Here is a 25,288-nt window from a genome sequence, read left to right on the forward strand (position 1 = left end):
ATTCTTCACAGAGCTAGAACAAACAATTCCAAAATTTGGATGGAACAAGAAAAGGTCCCAAATAGCCAAAGTAATATTAAAAAAAAGAAAACCAAAGCTGGAGGCATCGTAATTCTGGACTTCAAGCTATATTACAAAGCTGTAATCATCAAGACAGTATGGTAATGGCACAAAAACAGAAACACAGATCAAAGGAACAGAACAGAGAAGCTAGAAATGGACCTACAAATGTATGGCTGACTAATCTTTGACAAAGCAGGTAAGAATATCCAATGGAAAAAAGACAGTCTCTTCAGCAAACGGTAGTGGGAAAACTGGACGGCGACATGCAGAAGAATGAATCTGAAACCCTTTTCTTACACCATACACAAAAATAAACTCAAAATGGATAAAAGACCTAAATGTAAGACACAAAACCATCAAAATCCCAGAGGAGAAAACAACCTCTTTGACCTTGGCTGCAGCAACTTCTTACTAGACATGTCTCCAGAGGCAAGGGAAACAAAAGCAAAAATGAACTATTGAGACCTCATCAAGATAAAAAGCTTCTGTACAGCGAAGGAAACAATCAACAAAAGTAAAAGGCAACAGACAGAATGGGAGAAGATATTTGCAAATGACATATCAGATAAAGGGTTAGTATCCAAAATCTATAAAGAATTTATCAAACTCAAATAATCCAGCGAAGAAATGTGCAAAAGACACGAACACACACTTTTTGAAAGAAGATATCCAGATGGCTAACAGACATGTGCAAAGATGTTCAACGTCACTCATCATCAGGGAAATACAAATCAAAACCACAATGAGATACCACCTGACACCTGTCAGCATGGCTAAAATTAACAACTCAGGAAACAACAGATGTTGGCAAGGATGTGGAGAAAGGGGAACACTTACACTGCTGGTGGGAATGCAAACTGGTGCAGCCACTCTGAAAAACAGTATGGAGGTTGCTCAAAAAATTAAAAATAAAACTACCCTATAACCCAGCAATTGTACTACTAGAGGTATTTATCCAAAGGATAAAAAAATGCTAATTCGAAGGGGCACATGCACCCCAATGTTTATAGCAGCACTATCAACAACAGCGCAATTATGGAAAGAGCCCAAATATCCACCAACTAATGAATGGGTAAAGATGTGGTGTGTGTATTTGTGTGTGTGTGTGTGTGTGTATGTATATATGTGTATGTGTGTATATATATATATATATGTATATGTATATATATATATATATATATATATATATCACACACACCAAAATATTACTTGGCAATCAAAAAGAATGAAATCTTGCCACTTTTAACAACATAGATGGAACTAGAATGTATTATCCTAAAGCGAAATAAGTTAGTCAGAGAGAGATAAATATCATATGATTTCACTCATATGTGGAATTTAAGAAACAAAACAGATGAACATAAGAGAAGGGAAGGAAAAATAAGATAAAAAGAGAGAGGGAGGCAAACCATAAGAGACTCTTAAATACAGAGAACAAACTGAGGATTGCTGGACAGGTGCTGAGTGGGGAGATAGGATAAATGGGTGATGGACATTAAGGAGGACACTTGTTGGGATGAGCGCTGGGTGTTCTATGTAGGTGATGAATCACTGAATTCTACTCCTGAAATCAGTATTACACTATATGTTAACTAACTTGGATTTAAATAAATTTTTTTTAAAAGTTCAAAAAAAAATCACTCTAGATAATCTAGGAAAAAAACTGCTCAACTCTGTTCTTCAAATAAAGTCCATTTTCTCCATTATAGAACCAACAGATATTCAATTTAGAAAAAACAGAGAAGGATAAAGGTGGAGAGGGAAACCACTTTTTGTGCACTATTTCTAAATCACTGTATTTTGAGGTACTTCCTCCCAATCTTTTTTAAATTTATATTTATTTTTCAGTGTTGTGATGTAACACTCTAGTCTCAGAGAAGAAATCTGCATAAATAAATTATAAGGGTGTGAAAGAACTTTTGCTAGCATACTTTAAAATAAATACCTATTTCTGATAATTTTGGAGTCAAACTGCTGAAAAGAGAAGATGAGCTAAATGTCCCTTGATACCATCTGAATTTCACAATTATATATACACAAGAATTCATAACCATTTTATTAATGGATGGTATTTTTTAATTTTGGGCCAACACAAATGAAATGTCAATGAAAATCCTATTCAAAGAACTGATATGCATGTGAGAGAAAACAAAAACATATGAAGTTAAGGATAATAATGGAGACTAAGTAATATACCTATCCTTGATTTATGAAATGGACACAGAAGAGACTATCTTATTATAATGAGTTACATTTTTACATACATTATAAGGAAAAACAGTGACTTTCACTTTTTAAAAATCTGTGACACATAAATGCCAGTTTGGGGCAAAGAAATACTTCACATATTGGAAAATCTGATGCCCAAAGGCCATGGTAGAGACAGCCCTCTGGCTTCTTTAGGTTCTGGTATCTCTTTCATGCCACTAGCTTATTCATACCCTCTCCTGTTACAAGATATGCAGATTTTTCCCTATGCCTACAGACTCTAAAACTCAAAGAAGAGTTCCTCAAACATGGTTTCTCTTTTTAGTCATACAAAGTCAGAATGCATAATAGAGGTGAGCTATTTGCAGAAATTTTAAAGTATTATCTAACTCGAAGAGTTCTTAAATTTAATAAACTCACGTAAATAAATCTCCCAACCAATTTTTGCTAATACGTGTATATCTTTGGGGGTATCATTTATTTAATACTTTATGAGAAGGTAAAATTACTTAATCTGTTTTTTCCGATTCTAGATGTTCAGAAGCATAAAATGAAAACCAAACGAACAAGAATCTGTTTGCCAAGCTTTTGTTTTAAAGTACTTATAACTTGAAAAAATATCAAAATAATATCCTTTAATATGGTGGGATGTTTAACAAAGTTTAGACAACCACAATTTGACACATCTTTACAGAATTGGTAGGGGATGAAATGTGAATGCAAAAAAGACTAGAACTTGAGATCAACATTCTAACTTCCTGGAAACAATTAGGAGTATTTATCTATATATCTATGAAATTAAAGCTTGTACCATTTTTTTTTTTGTTTTTATTTAGTTAATGACATTTAAAAGAACTATCTGGGGAAAGAGTAAAATCCAAACAAAACAACTAAAGGATATGAGTAGAAGACTATACCTAAAAGTCATGTGTATCTAAAGAGGGGAGGGTGGAGGAGGGATCTAGGTTAAAAGTTTATGTTTCAGGTAATAATGAAAGTCAGAAGTTTGACCAAATTAATTCTTTGATGTTTTGAGTTTCTTCTAAATCACATTTCAGGACAGAATTTGTGTTTACAATATACAAAAATGTAATCGCTCATTACACATGATCCCGAATCTCCCTTGGCTACCTGCAGCAAATTTGACTCCAAACCACCAGGTCCATGGCATGATGGTATGATGGAAGACATGCAGGAAAGTCACTTGGCTATTTTTCTTACGCAGAACAAAAAAGATCTGAAATAATTTTAAAAAAATCAAGTTCATACAAAATCATGCAATGATATATCTACTGTTACAAAAATATTGGCAAAATACAAACTATTTCCCATCATCACTTGCGCTGAAAGGGCTGCCTTAGAGAATGCTCACAGAAGCAGCTGATTCTCCAAGGGGTAGCTCAAAAGCTCATTAGTATGAAGGAACTTTGGTATGATGCCTAGTCATGGGAGAATCAATAAAAAGGTGTTAAAGAAATTGAATGCAGATTTTAAAATAAAAAATGGAAAGTGAAGAACATGGCCAAAGAATATTGAAAGAATTATTATTGGCAGGAAAACATCCACGTGGATTTTGAAGTACATGGGAAAGCAGAGAGTCTCAATTCTTAAGACACATCCTACTAATTTAGATAAGGGATTAAGCAAACTGAAAGAGGACTTGCAACAAATCAAAAGTTAGCACATTATTAGTAGATAAAGATGAAAAGGGAAAAACTTGAGGGGTTTTATAGAAACAGGATGGAGGAAAAAAAAAGTAGCCTAGGAAAAATGAGAAGAGCAGCAAAGGCACCATCCAGATTGAATGCACCCGCGGTTTGCAGAAACTCTACAAACAAAGAGGAGAAAAGGCAGGCAAAAGCAGGGGGAAATTTAAATTCAAGAGCAGAATTAAATGTTCAAAAAATACTGAAAATTCAGAATACCAGTATTGAGTCAGACTTCTAAATACAGGCTAAACAGAGCAGCGCAAAAAAAGTATCCATAGTAGTATTTGAAAAATGTGGTTCAGGGAAGAACACAGAGGCACCAACAGTTTTTTTGTGGAACGTGGAACTGAGAACATGCAAAGCAGAAAAAAATGAGGCCGAGAAGCATTTGCTTATTATGCACATGGAAGAAGGCAGCATGGTGCAACGGAAAAGCCCCAAACCAGCTATCTGGGACCCTGACCCCAGACAGTAGCAGCATTCCTCCGGGTAAATTACTTACCTTCCTGGCTTCAATTTACTTTCAGATTGAGGGCTCTGAACCAGATTAGTGGTTCTCAACCCTGGCTGTATATGCCAATGTCCAAGAAGCTTTTCAAAAACAGCCATGCCTGGTTTCTAACTATAGACCATCTGGCACCAAATCTCTGGAGGTGGGACCCAGGTTTTTGTTGTTGTTGTTGTTGTTGTTGTTGTTGTTGTTGTTGTTTTCTAATGCAGTTAATCCTCTTGCCTCAGCCTCATGAAGGCTGAGAACCACTGAACTACAGTAGAGGTCTCAAAGTGTGGACCCTAGGCCAACAGCAATAACATCACCTGAGTACTTAAAAGAAATGCAATTCTTGAGGCCAACATAGGACCTAGCAAATCAGAAACTCTAGGGGTGGGGTGCAATAACGTCACCTGAGTACCTAAAACAAATGCAATTCTTGAGGCCAACATAGGACCTAGCAAATGAGAAACTCTAGGGGTGGGGTGCAGGCATCTGTGTTTTTAACAAGCCCTCTAGGCAATTCTAATGCATGCCCAAGTTTGAGAACTACTGTATGCTATGCTCACTAAAGTCCTTTCCAATTCCAACATTATGTGATTGTTCAGGTGAGAAGGTGAAGCATGTTGAGATTTGCTACAAGAAATATATTTGTATGTACTCTGAAGATAGAACACACTTGTCTGTCTTAGACAGACAGAACTGGTTCCAGATAACTAAGACCCACATATCCCAAAGATATGATAAATATCCAGCTTTCCTAAGCTACTCTGAAAACAGAAGTACACAGCATTCTCCTCTCATCATGTACCCTACTCCATGGCACTTGCTTCTCCCAGAGCCCAGTCATCCAAATTCAAAGGATCTTCAAAGGATCTTATGTGGGAAGAGAGAACACCTAGTAAGCATGAACTTCAGAATGGCAGCTGGAGATAGTTTTGATATTACCAAAATTACTGTTACCCCAGGGATGATATCCTAATTTATGTTTAAGAATTATGAAGCATTTATCCTCTTAAAGGAATATGGATGACAGAGTGCTTTGCTTTACACTGGCAGAACCCAAGGTAAAATGTTTTCTGCTCTTTGATTCCTGAGCTTGCTTCCCAAAACACCTGTCATCCATCTCCATAAAGATACACAGTTTTGCAATGTATATGACAGTTACGTGCTTATCCTAATCAGGCAGTAGATACATAAAAAAACCTTTTGGAATTTGCAAAAGACCAGAAAAAAAAAAAAAGCTTATCCTATCTATTCTCTAAAATTACTGATAATAAAAGGTAAGAGATAATAGGAGTTCTGCCTGAAGTACAGAGATAACCAAAGTTATCAGACAACAACTGAACTCTAGCAGTTTATTGCTTCCATTGAGACATCAAACATTTACCAAATGTGGTGACCACATACTCACAGTATCTAATAGCTCAATAAATTTGGAGAAGTAATAAAGCCAACAGGTGCGTACCATCTGCAGAAACACACAAAGATACAAATTTATCTTATTTTTATACAGAGGAAAATTTTATTTTTTTAATTTGGCAAAATACACATAACCAAATTTACCATTTTAACCATTTTTAAGTGTTCAGCTTGGTGGCAGTTAGTACATTCACTTTGTTGCTCAACCAATACCACCATCCATCCAGAGAATTCTTTTCATCTTGCAAAACTGAGACTCTGTACCTGTTAAGTAAGATCTCCCCTCCCACCCATGGGTCCAGAAAACTACCATTTTACTTTCTGTCTCTGAATTGGACTACTCTAGGCACCACATGTAATAGAATCATATGGTATTTATCCTTTCGTGCCTTGATTATTTCACTTAGCATAATGCCCTCAAGGCTCATCCATGTTATAGCATGTGTCAGAATTTCCATCTTTGCTAAGGCTGAATAATATCCCATTGTATGTATATGCCATGTTTTCTTTGTCCATTCATCTGTCCGTGGACATGTTAATAATGCTGCTATGAACAGGGGAGTACAGATACCTGAGTCCCTGTGTTCAATTCTTTTAGGTATACACCCAGAAATGGAATTGCCAGATCATATGGGAATTATATTTTTACTTTTTTTGAGGAACCAGATATGAATTTGTTTTTAAGTCCAGGAAGTTAAAAAACAAAAGTACCAATTTTCATTTAACAGAAAACTACACACCTGATTTCATTTGATTCTTTCTGATAACTTTTAGTTTTCTCTCAATACATATAATCTGATAGATGAGTCATTTACTTCTTCTGAGTTCACATTAAGTGTTAAAAAATAGAATCTCAGAAGTTTTAACATTTAATTTGAGTTACAAGATATTCCAAAGAGAAACTTACCCTCAGCGCTAAAGGTGACTGTGAGTAGTCAACAATTTCACATCGAAATGAATAACCTGTACCCCAGCCAGACATCACAAACTGTAAGAGAGCACATGCATATTAAAGAAGGAAGCATTTGCTCAACAGCTATAATAAAGGTAGTTTTGATTGTGCCTCCTCACCACATTCTCAGCTGAGCCAGCATTCAGGTCAGTGGGAAAGCCAGGCTAGAACAGTTAGAACTAGCAACTCAATTGATAGTCAAAGCAACAAGAATTTTCAAAATTGTACAGTCATCTATTATTTCTATCAACTGTGTTCATATTCAAGTGTCCATTTCTTAGGATGATTATTCTGATATGGTGGAGAATAAAACATTGGGAGTGTTTTGCCTCAACAGCAAATACTGGTAGGTATATGTCAGTATATGTACATGTGTGTACATCTATATATGCCCATTAGCGTATTTGTGTACTCTGAAGGGAATAAGTGGGTCTGAAAATAGTCCTTTCTGGTGATTTCCAGTCTTCTCAATTAGTCAATAAAATACATAGGCAAACCAAGATTCCTCACGGTACTCATAAGAGGGTTGCCATAACTGCATTTTCCTGTCCTTCACTAGTGGGTATAATGTGAAGGGGTAGTCTGTGGGTCTTAAAATCAAGATTGATGAAACACAAGACTCAGAGATCAGTTCATCTTTGGATTCACATAACAAGTAAGAGAGGAAAATGTTATCAGTAAGAGTGCAATTTGGCATGCCTTAATTCCAGCACACCCACTAAGGAATCATAGACTAGTGGTGGGAAGAAAAAGCCTATTGTTGTTATCTGAACCTCAATTCAAAGATTTATATGGACATTCTTTTAGTATGATGGTGGGAAGTTCTTTTAAAACACTATCTGATTCAAATTAAAACTTTAATAAAATTTTAAAAAATGAAACAGTATCTGAAAATGAAAAGCTAAGGGCTCTAATTTTATTTTATTTTTTTTCTAGTATGTTTTTTTTAATATATGAAATTTATTGTCAAATTGGTTTCCATACAACACCCAGTGCTCATCCAAGGGTTCTAATTTTAAATTAATGCACATATAAATGGTTGGCTTAACTTAGTATCCTCACAATATGATCAGCTCATCTCTGACATCCTATTCTCTCAAGTGCCAGCATCTTCTTCTTCAGTATAATAAATGCCTTCTTTTTCAGTATAATGGTTACATCATTTTCTGCCATTAATGCACATTTTAAATTTCTACTTTTAGTTACTATTAAAGCTAAAATGAAAACTTTATCATAAATTAATTTTTAAAGGCAAAAGTTTATGAGGCATTAGCAGAATGATATTTTAATGGTGAAAAACAAAAAGAAACAAAGGAGCTAAAACAACTGTTTAGATTGTGGTGTTCAAAATCATACCATCCTTTTCTGATATCAACTCCGAGCTTAATTCATAAGATATTTAATCTCACTCTTAACTTGGTCAATTATGAAATCTTAAAAAAAAGATTATCTTAAGATTCACAAAAGTATAAGACATATTTTAAGAGTGAGAAAAATAACTTACAAAAACAAGTCAATAAGTTTTTCCTCAAGGGAACAATGGAATGTGGTGCAAAAACAGCTAATTCTGTTGTACAAAATCCTGATGTCAGTGAGTGTCATATTTTCTTCCATTCAGACTATCTTCTAACTGATACAAGTAAAACTGAAAGTCCACTTACTAAATGGGGATGCTGGCTCTCCACCATACCCTACCCCAAATAAACACTGAGCTGGACAAGAGAAACCCTGTGACATGGGCTCCTGGGTGGTCTTCACCAGTGTCTCTCTATTAATGTCTGACTGGTGCCAAGTAATTAGCACATTCAAAACCATCACTACACGATAAGGCACGTGGGATCCTTTAGTCTGGTGTACTTCCCTTTCACCTTGTTCATATTTTCCCTAACATCCCTAGTGGAGGTGTTTCCTCTGTAGACCTAATGCAATTGTGCTACACCCAGTAAACCATGTGTTCGGTGCTCTGGAGATGACATCCTGACCAGCTGTCAAAAGTCTTTGTTTAAAGACAGAGTGAAGCCTAACGCCTTCCTGATATTAAGATTAAGAACATTTTAACAGTCTACAAAACTTCTGACATATATGTCTATATTTCAGGCAATTAAGAAGAACGAGTGATAATGTTCATTTGGCAGGTAATAAACCCAAAATTGGCACATAAGTAACTCTAGTATGAGTGATTAATGGGAGATAGAAACTGCCAAATTCAGATATTTTCAAAACTTCTTTTACATTGCAATTGCTAAAACAGGAAACCAAACTTACTGGCTATAATTTAATTACTTCCTGAGAAATGTATTTGGGGATATCACATTGAATGGCACAATCAGACACAGAGCATAAAGGGACCTGAGAGACAATCTGGTTTAATCCTGACTCTGTAAAACAGGAGAAGTAAGGCCCGGAGAGGTTAAGTAACTTGCTCAAAATGAGGCAGCTGGTTAGTAGCATAACTGGTACTAACTGGTCCCTGGTCTCCTGGCTACTAGGTCACTCTCTTATAGGCTCTACAGTTATTTCCTATCTCTCATAACCTGGTTAGACCACCTCTATTACTCTTTCCCTTTCAGTTATTCACGATCTGGAAGGGACAGTAAGGTAGCTTGTAGTTAATTTTGGTAATAAAGTAGAAGAAATAGAAGGTAGCAAGGTAAGTCCAGACTGCAGGGAGGCCGGTAATGAGGCTCCAGCAGATTTAAGGTAACTCAATCAGGTGGATTCGCAGCAGGAATCAGGTGGGAGGGATGCATGTGCAGAGGTCATGGTGTCAAGAGGGGCCAGAGGGGTCATGGTGGGCCCTAGAGAGTTCCAGTTCTGTGGAAGCACAGGCTATGCTGCAAAGAAGTAACTAAGGAGTAGAGGATGAGGGAGACCGCCAGTATTAGAAAAGAAGCAAGGAATCACAGAAAAGCAGGTAAGTGAGGCTGGGTGAAGGTTGTTAATAGCAGAGTGGGTGAGAGAGAAACCATGAGTCCACTCTTGGGTCCTGGAAGATCCTCATCTCTCTTATTAACAAAGTAACAATTAAGGGACAGACTCCCTCAGGTACTGCTTTGTAGGAGTCTAAATTCCCTGTCCCTACAAGGCCCATCTAAATCGAACCTAAACAGTCTACCATCTTACATTACAGCTCGTCAGAGCTTCCTACCATGGTGATGGTAACTCATTACAGAGTCAGGATGAGCTCCTGATGTCAGACAGACCTGGATTCAAATATTGGTCCTCCACTAATACTACAGTAGCTATGCTACTTTGAGTAAGTTACTGAATTTCTCCATGTATGAGTTTCCTGAAAACTAACACGTATAGATTCATTCAATCATCTATTAAGACTAGGTATGTGCAAGTCCCCAAACTTAATGTTAATTTTTCTCACTACTTGTGAGGTAGAGTATATTGAGATCCTCTATACCCAGTCTATACATAACAATTTTTTTTAGCAAATACCTGCTCTAGTGAGCTAAATTTCTAAAATTCCTTAAATCTCAAAGAGTCATCACTATAATTATAACAAGACATATAATGACAGAAAAACAGGAAGACTCAGGCAAAATTCTCCCATTAGGAATACTGAAGACACTTGCCTCATAACACATATACATAGAAAACAGCACTATGGAAAAATTGTACGTTATCATCGCTTTCTTGAGTTCAAAGGGTTTTCGATTCTCCATGAGCTTTGGTCCTAGAGAAGTGACAAAATAGACATAGAATCCCAGGATGATGGTTTGTGGCAGAGGTGAGGACATGAGGAGCCAGTCTTCAACTCTTGGATCTAAAAACAAAATGTAAGTGCACATTCATTGAGCCAAGAAATAACTGACAGCAACCAGCATTTCTTAAACAAGCACCTAGATCCTAATGTTGACAGTAGACTATTTGGTCAATGATCACTACTGTCTATGGAAGCCTAAGAGTAAGGGCTAGGAGTAGGGCTCCTACTGAAGAGTAAAAAGAGTAGGGCTGTTACCACCACAGGCCTCAAAGGACAAAGGGAGGCAGGTAGTGGTTACCAGAACCCAGGAGTCAAATGGACAAGCCCTCCAGGAGAGGAGCTGTGACCTTCAGTGGAGGGAATGGGCCAGCATAAGGCAACAATGGAAGTGACTGGGGAATTAACATCTCAATACCACTCTCCTCTCTCTCTCTTTCTAGTTTCCTGGGGTTCTCCATTGGTTGAAACCAACCAGAACCAGATGGTAGGAGAGTAAGCCTGTGGATATAGTCTACTGTGTTCCTCACGGTCCAGCACAGGATACAGAGTAGATCTGGGGAACAGAGGACATGCAGCAAAGTTCCACCATCCATCTATAACCACTAGCAACATTTTAGAGTTTCTCCACCCAGATATTCTTTTATATATAAAAATATGTTTCTGTTTGCTGTTTCTTGACTTTCTTCTTTCCCCAAGGAAACTGGGACATTTCCATATATTCTGTATCACAGAATCAGAGAACTGAAAGGGACCTTAGCGTTAACTACTTAAAGTGTGGGACTAGGTGTCCAAAATAGGCTAGCTAACCTGACATTTGGGGGGGGGGGACTATATTGGCCTCATAACCATGTAAAGAGAAATTCACCTGGTCACTGCTCATTCTAGACCAGGAGAATTAGATCAGTTAAAAATTGCAACTTGAGGGGCACCTGGGTGTCTCAATCAGTTATGCATCAGACTCCTGACTTTGGCTCAGGTCATAATCTCACAGTTTCTAAGATCGAGCCCCACACTGGGCTCTATGCTGACAGCATGGAGCCTGCCTGGGATTCTCTCTCTCCCTCTCTCTTTGCCCTTCTCCCACTCATGTGCTCTCTCTCTCAAAATAAATAAACATTTTTTTAAAACACTGCAACTCAAGATAAAATGTGCTTTGAAGATGAAAAGTTCAGCACAGGGAATATAGTTAATAATGCTGTAATGGTGACAGATGGTACCCACTCTTATCATGGTGAGTGTAGAGTAATGTAAAGAACTGCTGAATTAATATCCTGTATATCTAAAACTAATATAACAGTGTATGTCAATTATACTTCAATAATGAAATTTTTTAAAAGCATTTGAGAAAAAAATATATATGCCAAATCAACAGTGGACTTGCAAAAATAACAGGTATTCCTGAACAGGAGAAAAACAGAAAAATATTCAAATAGATCATAAAATATTTTTCTGAAAAAATGAAAATCAAAACTAATCTTTATGTCAAAATACTTACCATGTATCAGGAAGTAAATACTAATGAATAAACAAATACAGATGTATGTACAGTTCTTGTATTGCAAGGATAAACAAAATTTCTATAAGCATGAAGAAAGAAGCAACAAATCTTAAAATGAAAAAATGTCGGACTTGTCCCACAAGTTTCTTAACACCAATTGACCACAAAAAAAGGATCAATATATATAGACTGATAGAAAAATTGATATAATCTAAGCATTCTTAATATATTTAAAATGTTGTTCAAGTAGAAAAGGAAAAAAAACATTAAAGTCAAACTTATTATTATTTATAATATGAGCTATTATTACAGGATAAATAATTTGAGTAATTATTTTAATGCATCAAGTATAAAAAGTGACCAAACTAGCAGTTAAAAATACCTTAAAAGGGGCACCTGGGTGGCTCAGTCTGTTGACCGTCTGACTTCAGCTCAGGTCATGATCTAACACGGCTTGTGAGTTCGAGCCCCACATCGGGCTCTGTGCTGACAGCTCAGAGCCTGGAGCCTGCTTCAGAATCTGTGTGTGTGTGTGTGTGTCTTTCTGCCCCTCCCCTGCTCATACTCTGTCTCTCTTTCTCAAAAATAAATAAACATTTAAAAAGGATACTCTTATGAGATAATTGGGAAAATATAAATACTGGTTGAATTCTTGATGATGATGATGTTTTATTTCAATGTAATTATAGTATTACGGCTATATTTTGATGTCTGAAAATATTTTTATTTTTTTAATATTTTCTAAAGTTTATTTATTTATTTTGAGAGAGAGAGAGAGGGAGGGATGGGGCAGAAATACAGAGGGAAAGAGAGAATCCCAAGCAGGCACCACACTGTCCACACACAGCCAGATGTAGGGCTAGATCTCACCAACCATGAGATCATGACTTAAGATGAAATCAAGAGTTGGACACTTAACCAACTGAGCCACACAGGCACCCCTGAAAATATTTTTTTATTTATTAAAAAAAATTTTTTTAATGTTAATTTATTTTTGAGGTGGGGAAGGGCAGAGAGAGAGAGAAGGGGAGACACAGAATCCGAAGCAGGCTCCAGGCTCTGAGCTTTCAGCACAGAGCCTGACATGGGGCTTGGACTCATGAACTGTGAGATCATGACCTGAGCCAAAACCAAGAGTCAGGCACTTAACCAACTGAGCCACCCAGGCACCCCTAGAACATTTCTATGGAGACCTCCAAAGGCACCTGGATATTTGGATCTGGAATTAGGAGAGAGATCTGGGCTAAGGATGTACTATCGGGGGTCATTATCACATAAAAGATGAACAATAGAGCCACGCAAGTGGCTGAGGAAAGAGCATAGAGTAAGAAGCCTGAGTGATTCAAGTCAGAATCTTCAGGACTCAATCTTCACAGGAGGAATGGTACATGAGAAAACTATAAAAAAGAATGAGGAGTGGCCAGAGAGGCAGAAGGAGAACCAGAGAAGTAGGCTATCTGGAGGCCAAGTGAAGAGTTAATCTTTGGAAGGAGTCAAAGGATAAAATGAAGCAGAGAGACAAAGTAAAATGTAGACTGAAAAGTGATACTGGATTTAATAAAAGGAAGTCACTGATGCTCTCAGCAGGAACAATTTCAGTCAAGTATCCTACACAAGATAGAAATTCAACAAAAGTTTGCTGAAAGACATTCATAAAAACACAAAGTTCTTAAAATTAAAATCTTAAATTAAATCTTAAAGTTCTTAAAATTAAAATTAAAATCACTGATGTGCTGTGTTAGTGTGTTAGCATGTTGTTGCTTCTGTTAGTGACCATCCTTCTCTTCAACAAGTTCCCCAAACATCTGTAAACGGCCATGAGGAATGCTAGCCACAGGCCTGTAACTCACCAGGGAAGTCTCCATAAATAAAAGTTGTCACACAAATGGGGACTTAACGGACAGAATCAGAACTGCTCAAACTTTGTTGAATTTTTCCTGTCGGTGGATAATCCGAAGCTTAGAGGAGCATTGTAAGCCACAGGAATATGTCTAGTTTTTATCTCCAATGAAATAAAGACTGAAAACTAGTACCAAAGAAGACCACTGGTAGGATATTAATATTATCGCCTTTGGATGGTAACAGTATGGATGATTTTCACTTTTTGCCTTTTTCTTTAAGCCATTTAAAATGTTTCTGTTCTTAAAAGACATCGTAGGCATGACTGAAAACTAGGGTTTTTTGTGTGTCGGTAAAGGAATTCCTGAACTAAAGATATATTTTATTTTATTCTTTTATTGACACATCAGGGGGAAAAATATCAAATGACATCATCTTTCTGTTTTCCTTTGGTAGCAGTAGAAAGAAAACAAGGCAGGAAAAGCATGCTGGGCTGGCTCAGGAAGCAGGAAAAAAAAAACACTTTAAAATGGATAATTTTTTCCTGTAATTTAACATTTTAATCATATACCTTCTATCAAAATCCTATGTGTAACTTTCACATTTTGTAAATTTAAAAATACCATTGTATCTTTTAACAAAAACTAGCTAATTTCATGCTATGTTCATAAGACAATATACCAAGTTTGGGGGCTTTAAAATCCTATTTTTAGTGAGCTTTGGAGTCAGCGGGCCTGGGTTCTGACCCTGGGCTCTCCCACTGACTCGTGTGATCCTGGGCCACTGATATCACTTTTCCGCGCTTACTTCCCTCATATGTGAATTGGGCATAAAGCAACATGTAACTCATAGGGGATTTAGTGAGTATGTAAAGAGCCTATGTGTAGAGAGCCTGGCACAACATAAGGGCTCAGTAATTATGCATTGCTATTATTACAACACATATCAATTCTGTCAGCATAGCAGAATCACCTCTGCAGGATTTAAAAATCAAATCGTCAAAAAAATGGCCCTGACCGAACTGCATCAGAATCCTAGGGCATGGGTCCCAGGCATCCATAAGCTGCTGAGGTGACCATTATGAACTGTCAGAGTTAAGAACCAAGGGTTCAGGAGCACCTGGGTGGCTCAGCCAGTTGGGCATCCAACTTCGGCTGAGGTCATGATCTCATAGCTTGTGAGTTTGAGCCCCACATCAGGCTCTGTGCTGACAGCTCAGAGCCTGGAGTCTGCTTCTGATTCTGTGTCTCCTTCTCTCTCTGCCCCTCCTCTGCTCACACTCTGTGTCTGTCTCTCCCTCAAAAATAAACAAACACACAAAAAAGAACCAAAGGTTTAGTGCTTCTTTCACCTACACCTAGGGCCTCAGCATCCCTTACTACGTGCTCTGTAGTGGTCTTTTATGTGGTTTCCCTGCCCTGGTTCCAATTTGCTACATCTTGTCTTCCATACAACTGCCAAGTTCACTTTCTAAAAGTACAGCTCTGTTCAGATTATTCCTCTGCTTCAATCAGCTCTCCCTACTGAGCAAATAAAAGTCAAAGTCTTTAACATGATGTTCATGACTCTGGTTATTGTTAACACTGACAACTGTTCATTTTTCCTGCCTTCTTTCTCAATGATGGTTATACCTTTCTAGATAGGAAGCCCACGTCCCTGTGAGGTAGGGGCTCCCCACGACAAGATGTCTATAAATCACGTACAGATGGTGACTTGTTTAGGGAGTTGTAGAGGGGACTGCTTGATGACATTTAAAGGCTGTGATCAGACTAAATTTAAAGTCTATGATAAAGACTCACTCTGTGATCCCACAAATTATAAAAGGTTCAGGGGTGAAGTGAACTCTGTTTTCCCCACAGACAAGAGGCTGAGGGGAAGAGTGTTTCATGTACCTTCTATTTGGCATCAGGGCTGGATTTAAGTGTCATAAGTAAAGAGAGCCAAGATGAAATAAGAGGATAGGAAGGCAGGTTGTCTGAAATCCATACCCCAGTGGTTATCGCAGTTCTGACTTATTGCTAGGCTAACAATATTTTTTCAAAGAGTGTTCCAGAGAGAGAGAGTACAGGGAAAGTAGAAGTGCCACATACATAGAATTTTAATGAGCTTTTCCATCAACTACTTGTAAGAGAGTATTCTCTTCTTAAGTAGCATGTACTAGCTCAAGTACACCCTTTAAAATTCAAAGCACCAACAAGATGAAGAAGTTGGAAGGAAAAGCAAACATGTGCCTCCAGCACGTAGTGAAATACTAAAGGTTCCGAATGGCAGCAACCTTGTTCATACTCCGTCTTCTTGTAAAAAGATCATAACTAGGTTTGAAAAGCCATTGTTACTAACAAAACACAAGGAAAGTTACTTCTAAAACATTAAAAAGTTTCCGTTTTTCTACAGTCCAAAACGCTACTAGAACATTATTTCAAAATTTGACATTTCATATCTAAGAATCACCATAAATCCTCTTACAGCTTAGTGTTAATTAAGTCATATTTAAATCTGTAGCTGTGGAATTTTCCACATGAAATAACTATGCAGTATCACCACTTCCCTAGCAATCAGAAAACCAAAGAATAACAGTAGGTTTCCCGAATGCTACTCAGGAATAGGGCCAATGCCAAGAATACATTTGAAATTCTTGGCCCTTGATCATGGGTTCAGACCTTCCCAGGGCAAGCAAAGTAAAACTGGACTGAGATGGCCAGGAGTGATTTCTAATGGCTCTCTGAGATCAATATCACACTAAGCAGAAGCAAAAACCTCTCCTGTTACACCTGATAGTGTTCTCACAAAGTTGTAAATCTAACACAAAACATTTTAACCCTCTAGTCCCTGAGTTAAAAAAATAGGAAGAGATATTTGAAAAAAGCATATGCTACATTAAAAGTATTTTCAGAGGAAAGTAGTCTTTCCGTCATCTGTAACACCACCACCATTTATGCTGAGATACTTCCTAAGTAACAGAGCACTTTCATGTATATTGTCTGGTAGCTCATAGGTACCATTCTCACCTCTGTTTTGCTAAAAAAGAAACATCTATTTAACACAGACAATCATTTGTTCAAGACCACCTAGCCTGTCCATTGAAGTAGAACTTAAATCTAGGTCTTCTCATTATACATCCCTAAATCCTCTCTCCTCTCTCCCTAACCACTTCCAGCCCTTTATCATTCTTCATTTTCATATTACTTTATTATTACATATTACTCATATCCTTTATTCTCATATTACTCAGCTTTTCAATGTAAGTATTCCTAATAAAAAAGAGTCATTCCGGGGAGCCTGGGTGGCTCAGTCGGTTGAGCTTCGGCTCAGGTCAGCCGACTTCGGCTCAGGTCATGATCTCACGGTCCGTGAGTTCGAGCCCCGCATCGGGTTCTGTGATGACAGCTCAGAGCCTGGAGCCTGCTTTGGATTCTGTGTTTCCCTCTCTCTCCGACCCTCCCCTGTTCATGCTCTGTCTCTCTCTGTCTCAAAAATAAACATTAAAAAAAAAAAAAAGAGTCATTCCATGGATAAAAGTGGAAGTGGAATTCAGAAGCAGTTCATTTAAAAACATTTTATACTTCTAGCAGTATACAGGTATTAGTCATTATCTAAATTGATTTGGCTCTTGAGTTAGGATATTGATTATCTGAATCTCTTGAGCTCTTGCATTTGGTATAGTGAACAGCAAGACTTGGATAGCAAGAAACTTGTGCTTCCAGATGGGTCCATTTCAAAAAATATACCCAAATCTATTTGGCTCCCAAGTTCAAATCATGAGATTTTGGGTAGCAAGGTACACCTTTATTTTGAAAAGCAATGAAAATATTAATATTTTTAAAAATATAAAACAAATAAAAGTGAAAGCCATTAGAACGAGACAAAAAATTAGAACTTAAATACTGAATGTATGAGAACTACTGTAAATTTTCAGAGAAGCATAACCTCTCAAGAAATCTGTGTGTTCTCAAAATCATTATATTCACTGAAAAACTAAAGAAAAAAAAGGGAGAAATATGGAAATAATCATTCTCCATCCCCCTGCCAGATTGAAGCTGCTCTATTTATAGGATACTAAAAAAACCCTTGGCGTTCTTCAAGGGCAAATCTGTTGAGACCTTTTTTAGTGAAATAAAATTGGTCTTTAGCAGTCTCCTGAGAAAGATGGCAACCATGAGACAGTGTATCTTTGCTGAAATCCGCATGAATTAGAAAATAATTCCACTTGCGCTAAATGCCAAGAGGTCACACTTTTTCTTCCTGCATTTGATGAACATGTGATTTCTGGATAAGGAAGAACTAATCTAAAGTAGTGATGGTGGTGAATACGTGTAAAATAATTCAAATGTGAAATACCAGAATACCAATCAAAATCAGAAAACAAAAGCTCTAGTCTTTTCTGCCAACAACTAACCACAGTCTCAGGAAGGTCATATCTCTGAGCTTCAGTGTCTTACATTCTAATGTGAGGAGTTAGTTCTTTGAAGAAGCCTAGGTCCAACTCAGCTCTACCACACTCCGATTGCTTGTTTACTTAAAAGTTGTTTTGCCTTTGTTATATTTTTTAAATGCTTTGTGATGGTTATAAAAGCAACACACATTTGTGCGGTATAAAACATAGATAAGTAGGGGTATCTGGGTGGCTCAGTTGGTTAAGCATCCGACTTTCGGTTTCAACTCAGGTCATGATCTTGCAGTTTTGTGAGTTCAAGCCCTGCATCAGGCTCTGCACTGGCAGCGCGGGGAGCCTGCTTGGGATTCTATTTCCCTCTCTCTCTGTCCCTCTCCCATTCTGTCTCTCTCAAAATAAATAAACTTTAAAAATAAATAAATAAAACGTAGATAAGTAAATAGAAACTACCCATAATCCCATCACACAGAAACAAGTGTTCTCACAAAAGAAATGTACTGATGTTTTATAACCTGTTTTTCATTTAACATATTTAAACTTGAATTGGCACTAAACGTTCTTCTGGAACATTGATTTTTATTTTTTAAAATGTGCAAAATAAGAAGGCAGACACTTCAGTATTACTCAGAGATTGCCCTATGAAAATTCCCTGCCCTTTCTGATACATCCCTGAGGGTGCAGGCCCTCCCATTCAAGATTTATCATTAATGGCATTAAGTGCTATTTCCCTTAGGAGCATTAGGGCAGAATCAAGCTAAGAGCACTGTGCCTCAAAAATCAGTTTTAATGATTACTGAGTTGGAATGTACCATCATTTATTAACCAATTTCTTTCACTGAATATTAAAGCTATTTTCATTGTTATAAACATTATTATAAATAAACATCTGTGTAGCTCTTTGTACATATTTGTAATGAGAACAGTGACACTTCCGTTTCATTAACTAGTAATAAAAATCAATATCTGAAGCGTCTACAAGGGAGTATTAAGTTGTAGTCTCTCATTCTGTTTCACTAAAATCCTATGAAATATAGGAATCTGATATGAAAAGGAAAGATGTTCCTTAAGTAGGAAATTTGGTTACTTACCAGCATCTTTGATCCAATTATCATAAAGACGCACAGTCCTCGAAGTAAGATCACTGAAGGCCATTTTCCACAGGATTTACTGGCTCTTACAATGGGTTCTTCAGTAAAATAAAAGAGAAATGAGTTTATGATCTATAAATGCAAATAAAGCCAAATTCTAATATAACAATATTATAAATGCTAAATATTTAATAGGAATACTTGGCAAAAAAACAAACTTGTACTGAGGGTAAATGCATTAGTGAATCACATTAAACCCTGATACAGTGGCAAACATTTAAGATTTTTCACCATTATAAGAACAATGCTTACTTTGCTGAAAAAGGCTGACATTCTAGGTAAAAGACATAAAAGGAGTAAATGATTCTAAGAACTTTCATAAGCGTATCTCCCTTTTATTGAAACCACACAGATCAGAAAAGGACTGTACCTCCCATGGCAATTCTGAAATAAAAACCTAGTAGAAGAAAGTCAAGAAGATATACAAACCTTCAGAGAAGCTACTCTGATCCAAAACTTACAGCTGATGTTCAGGCATAATAAGGTCTTCTATATGCAAGTCTTTACAATTTAAGTGGAATACAGGTAGAAAGAGGAAGGAAAGAAGATCCACAACAACCAAGGAAAAGCTGCCTCCTTTATCTTGACAGAAAGATAAGAATAGTTGGAAAAAAAGTCTTCTGGAAAGGAAGGAAGGAAGGAAGGAAGGAAGGAAGGAAGGAAGAGAGAGAGAGAGAAAGAAAGAAAGAAAGAAAGAAAGAAAGAGAAAGAGAAGAAAAGAAAAGAAAAGAAAAAAGAAAGGGATAAGTGATGGGAAACTAGCTCTATTATGTATTAAAAGATATTCTAAATCTTTAATAATTAAAGTGTGACACTGGCACATGAAGAAGCAAACCAATGGAACAGAGCAGAACATCCAAGAATACATCAAATACCGTTAAGAATTTAGAACAGTATTTTGTAAATACTCAGATGTACACTTTCCCACATTTTAACTTCTCTATAATTAGCATACATCTTACAAGTGGATGGTGTGTTATCAAATGAACAGTGTATTTGATTCAAAGTCATAAAGTGGGAAAATAAAATAGCTCTGGAGATGGATGGTGGTGACAGTTGCACAACAATGTAACTGTACTTAATGCCACTGAACTTTACACTTAAAAATGGTTAAAATGGTAAATTTTACATTATGTAAATTTTATCATGATAAAAAAAGAAATCCTTTATGCCTGCAACAGGAAAATTCAAACTTTCTTCTAGCATTCTGAAATAAATCCATTTTAGAATATATATATACATATATACACAAAATATATAAATATATAGACAAATATATTACAAATACAAAATATATAAATATATTTTAAGACATATGGTATATGATAATGGTAGCATCTCAAACCAATGGGCACTGAATTGCCAGCAGTTCTTCAAAAAATGGTGTGATAAGACCACCTGGGTGGATGAGTGGGTTAAGCGTCCGACTTCGGTTCAGGTCTAATCTCGCAGTTCACAAGTTCAAGCCCCACATCAGGCTCTGTGCTGACAGCTCCCAGCCTAAAGCCTGCTTCAGATTCTGTGTGTGTGTCTCTCTCTCTGCCCCTCCGCTGCTCATGCTATCTGTCTCTCTCTCCCTCTCTCTCAAAAATAAATAAAACCATTTTTTAAAATGGTGTGATAGAACTAGATGGCCATCTAGAAAAAAACTGAGTCCAAACATTATACTATAAACCAAGATAAACTCCAAGTAGATCAAAGATTTAAATAAGAAAAACAGAACCATGAAAGTACTAGATGGCAAAAAAAGAACACTTTTCTCACCTTGGAGTGGGAAAGGAGTTTCTAACTTTGATTTAAAATCCAAAAGATATAAGAGAAGACTAACAAATTTAGCCACATGAAAATCAAGAGGAAAAAAGTAAAAAGTAAAAAATGGCCAACAGGAAAAAAATATGTCCAGTTCATACACAAATGCTACTCTCCTTAATAAAGAGTTCCAAGAAATTGATAAGAAAAAGACCTAGAAGTCAAGAAAAACATGGGCAAATTTCATTGGAAAAGAAATACAAATGGCTCTTAAACATATGAAAACTCGTTTAATTTTAATCAGATAAGAAATCTACAATATTTTATTATAGCGGATGGACCAAAGTCCAAACATTTTTATCAATCAGATTGGCCAAAATCCAAAAATGTGTTGACAGGACTGTGGCAAACTCATACAGTGCTGGTCGGAGTGCAAATGAGCATAACCCTTAGTAATGGCAATTTGGCACTAACTATAAATGTGTATCTTTTATCCTAGCAATGCTACTCCTAGAAACTCATCCTACAGATACACATGCACATGTACAGAATGACATATATTCAAGGTTATTCATTGCATCAGTTAGTAACAGCAAAAGACTAGAAACAAGCCAAGTGTCTATTAAAAGCGGACTGGTTAATAAATCATAATGCATCTAAACCATGAAATATTATGCTATTGTAAGTAAGAATGAGGAAGTGCTCCATGTACTGATATGGAAAGATATCCAAGATAAATGTCTATGTGAAAAAAAGCAAAGGAAGGTACATAATTTTTAAATGACTAACTTTTACATTAAAAAGGAAGGAAGGAATGAGAATACAAGTTTGCATTTATTTATTTTAGCACAAAACAGACTGTAAAAAGATATCCATGGGTAAGGGAATGGTACAAACTGGGGTGCAGGGATAGTAGGTAGATCTCATACTGTAGTTTTAAACTAATGTTAATATATTACTTATCCAAAAATAAAGAATTGAAATATTTTAAAGGAAAAAAAAAGAATAGGATCAGCCATATCTTTGCTGGGACATTACTACTTAAACATCCACACAGAAATGCACATATACACCAAAGAGAGATTTTTATCTTACTTCCTCAAGGGTTCGTCCCCTCCAGAGGATCTCTCCAAGTTCAGGGAAGTATCTCAGCCTGGCTTTGACACATTCTGTCTCCTTGAGCTGAATTCAGACTCAAGATTGGCTGTGGTGATGCCAGAGTCTTGCTGGAGTCAGCCTGGACTCTTGCTTTCCTATGGATCGTTTCCATAATGAAGGTATGATGTGGGGCCAGGAGCAGGGGCTCTAGGGTCACAAAAGGCTTGGTTTGAATCCCACCACTTAATAGCTGTGTGATTCTGGGCAAACTGAAAGCTCAATGTCCTAATCTGTAATATGGTGATTCTACAACCTGCCAAGATAAACTAACTCAGAGTTAGTTTTGAGGACCATATGAGATTATGCCTTTTTGTTAAGTTTAGAGCACAGAATCTGATAAAGAATAAACATTTAATCAGTCAGACATCATTGCTTGCAGAGATAAGTTGTCCCTTATCTGGCCAAACTCACTATCTATTAGAGTTGAATGTCATTTTATACGATAAATCTAGAGAAAACTCTACTACTTTCATTTTAAAAGCTGGTATGTCACGGATTATAATGCTTCTTCCCTTGATGTTTTCCAACTGTTTTGGTAAGAGTGTATCAGATCATGCTAAAAGCTACCTGCCTGTCCACCTTAACCACCGATAAAACAGACCTCAAGCTATTATTCTCATGATTAAGTGCCCAAATGATGCTGTCTAAATTACTCAAAACCAGAGTAAAAGATTCTAATTATATATGGCATATGATGAGGTTACATTTCTGTTTTCTGTGCAATTCCTTCCTCCTCTTTTTTTTTTTTCCTCACTGATTCTACACAGGATATTCTCCTCTCCTCTCACTGAAGCACAAAAACTCAAGAAGCTAGACTGAGGCAGGTCAGAAATATTCACAGGCAGTAAACAGAGCTGGTTTCTCTAATCCCAAACACTACATAAGACTGAGATGAAGGGAGATGAGGAAGGTACTCAGAGAACCAACTCACAGTAGATGGGAAGGAGCAGCAGAAGCAGATGTTTTCTCCAAACAGGTAGTAGATGGAGGGGACTGGTGGGGTAAGAAAGGGATCCATTAGCCCAAATTCCTGGAGTGTGGACTCGCTCACTGATCCTTTCCTTGTAGGTAACTTGACATCCAACAAGTGGGCCCACCAGCAGATAAGGAATGTGCAAAATTGTGTAAGGATGAGGCATGAAAAGAAAACCTGATCTTTTCGCTTGCTGGAAGTGACAAGAAGCAGCTGAGAATCTTCTAAGCTGGACAGTGATAGACTGGATGCCAATATTACATTGTAGGGACTGGTCTAGAAAACTGTTAACAACTGAATTTGGGGCAGCCTAGGTTGTCCTGCAAAAGATATAGTGCTACTCCTAGACTAGACTCAGGCATCCCTCCCCACTACCCCTAACCATACTATGATTTAGCATGACACTTGATTGTTGGACAACAACATAGAGATGAGAAGAAACTTACTCTAGGTGGTGAAGGTACAGAGGTATCTTCTAGCTGACAGCATAACTGACACCTTAATAACCAATTTAAAATGCTCAGTTGGGGCGCCTGAGTGGCTCATTCAGTTGAGCATCCAACTCTTGATTTCGGCTCAGGTCATGATTCCAGGGTTGTGGGACCCAGCCCTATATGGGGCTCTATGCTGAGCATAGAGCCTGCTTAAGATTCTCTCTCCCTCTTCCCCCTCCCCCATTCACTCTCTAAAATAAAAATAAAACAGGGGTACCTGGGTGGCTCAGTTAAGCATCCAACATCAGCTCAGGTCATGATCTTTCAGTTCATGGGTTCGAGCTCCACATCGGGCTCTGGGCTGACAGCTCAGAGCCTGGAGCTCCTTCAGCTTCTGTGTCTCCCTCTCTCTGCCCCTCCCCCACTTGCACGTTCTCTCTCTCTCTCTCTCTCTCTCAAAAATAAACATTAAAAAAATTTTTTAAATAAAAATAAAATGCTCAATGGCATTGTATTTCAGGGCTAGTGATGCCACAAAAATTAAGGTTCTCATGTAGGTGAAGCAGAGACTTAAAGCTCATAAATGGTACACAAGTGACCACGCCACCAGTAAGGGTGGAAGAGACAAGGGATATAGGAGAGGCCCACCCCCAAAGGCCTCAAAATTATATGGTAGGAAACAGGAACTTGTTGATGGAGGACTGGTGCTGGAATACCACTGCCTACCACCGACCCATGAATTCCACTCCTTGTTTTTGACAGTATCACATGGTGACTGGGGTATTTGGTAAAGAAGGGACTTGAAACTACCCAGACTAGCTTCTTAAGGCCTCCATTAAAGTTGTCAAGTTCAGGGCGCCTGGGTGGCTCAGTTGATGGGGAGTCCGACTTCAGCTCAGGTCATGATCTCGCGGTTCATGGGTTCGAGCCCCGCATTGGGCTCTGTGCTGACAGCTCAGAGCCTGGAGCCTGCTTCAGATTCTGTGTCACCCTCTCTCTCTGCCCCTTCTTGGCTCATGCTCTGTCTCTCTCTCTCTCTCTCAAAAATAAATGTTAAAAAAAAAAAAATGTCAAGTTCAAATGTGAGAAATGTGGCTGCTGCCAACAGAAGACCCTTCCCTCCAGCAGCTTACCTGGAGACTATCTGAAGCCACAAGCTGCTTATGTCAGTGCAGCATGAATATAACACCAGAACCAAGAGGGGATGCTTGAGGTATCTGATCACCTCATACATTTGGCTCAATCATAAGGCAGAACTCATCTGACAGAACTTCTTGGTGGAATTCACCCAGATGAGAATGGGACCATAGAGCTGCCTGTGATAGGAAGTACCTATCAGGAGTCCAGAAATCTAAAACCATGGTCCACCATTTCCAGGTAAACTCTCCCATGTAGAGATTTAGCCAAACCCTGTAAAATATGTAGGGGACACCTTCTCTGAGGGAAAGGAGTGGCAGAGTCAGCATATGGCTTTCCTAAGGTGTGTCTAAGATCCATAAACAAGGCCTTATGGTTTTCCATTTCTCTTGGATGTTTG

The 25,288-nt window shown here is 37.6% G+C and overlaps 1 protein-coding gene across 1 annotated transcript in view; it reads right to left on the reverse strand.

Annotated features, from left to right (window-relative positions):
• The window catches only part of ELOVL7 (ELOVL fatty acid elongase 7), a 72,810-nt gene that overhangs the window by 7,667 nt on the left and 39,855 nt on the right, over window positions 1–25,288 (reverse strand). The window contains exons 2-6 of the mRNA XM_042939704.1: window positions 19,378–19,475; window positions 10,429–10,619; window positions 6,800–6,880; window positions 5,885–5,941; window positions 3,403–3,508 (exon numbers count right to left, since the gene is read on the reverse strand). Coding sequence (XP_042795638.1) covers window positions 3,403–3,508; window positions 5,885–5,941; window positions 6,800–6,880; window positions 10,429–10,619; window positions 19,378–19,441 — 499 coding nt within the window. The 5' untranslated portion in view covers window positions 19,442–19,475. The remainder of the gene's footprint in view (window positions 1–3,402; window positions 3,509–5,884; window positions 5,942–6,799; window positions 6,881–10,428; window positions 10,620–19,377; window positions 19,476–25,288) is intronic.

This window comes from Panthera leo, chromosome A1 (assembly GCF_018350215.1).
Source record: "Panthera leo isolate Ple1 chromosome A1, P.leo_Ple1_pat1.1, whole genome shotgun sequence".
In the NCBI taxonomy this organism is placed as follows: Eukaryota; Metazoa; Chordata; class Mammalia; order Carnivora; family Felidae; genus Panthera; species Panthera leo.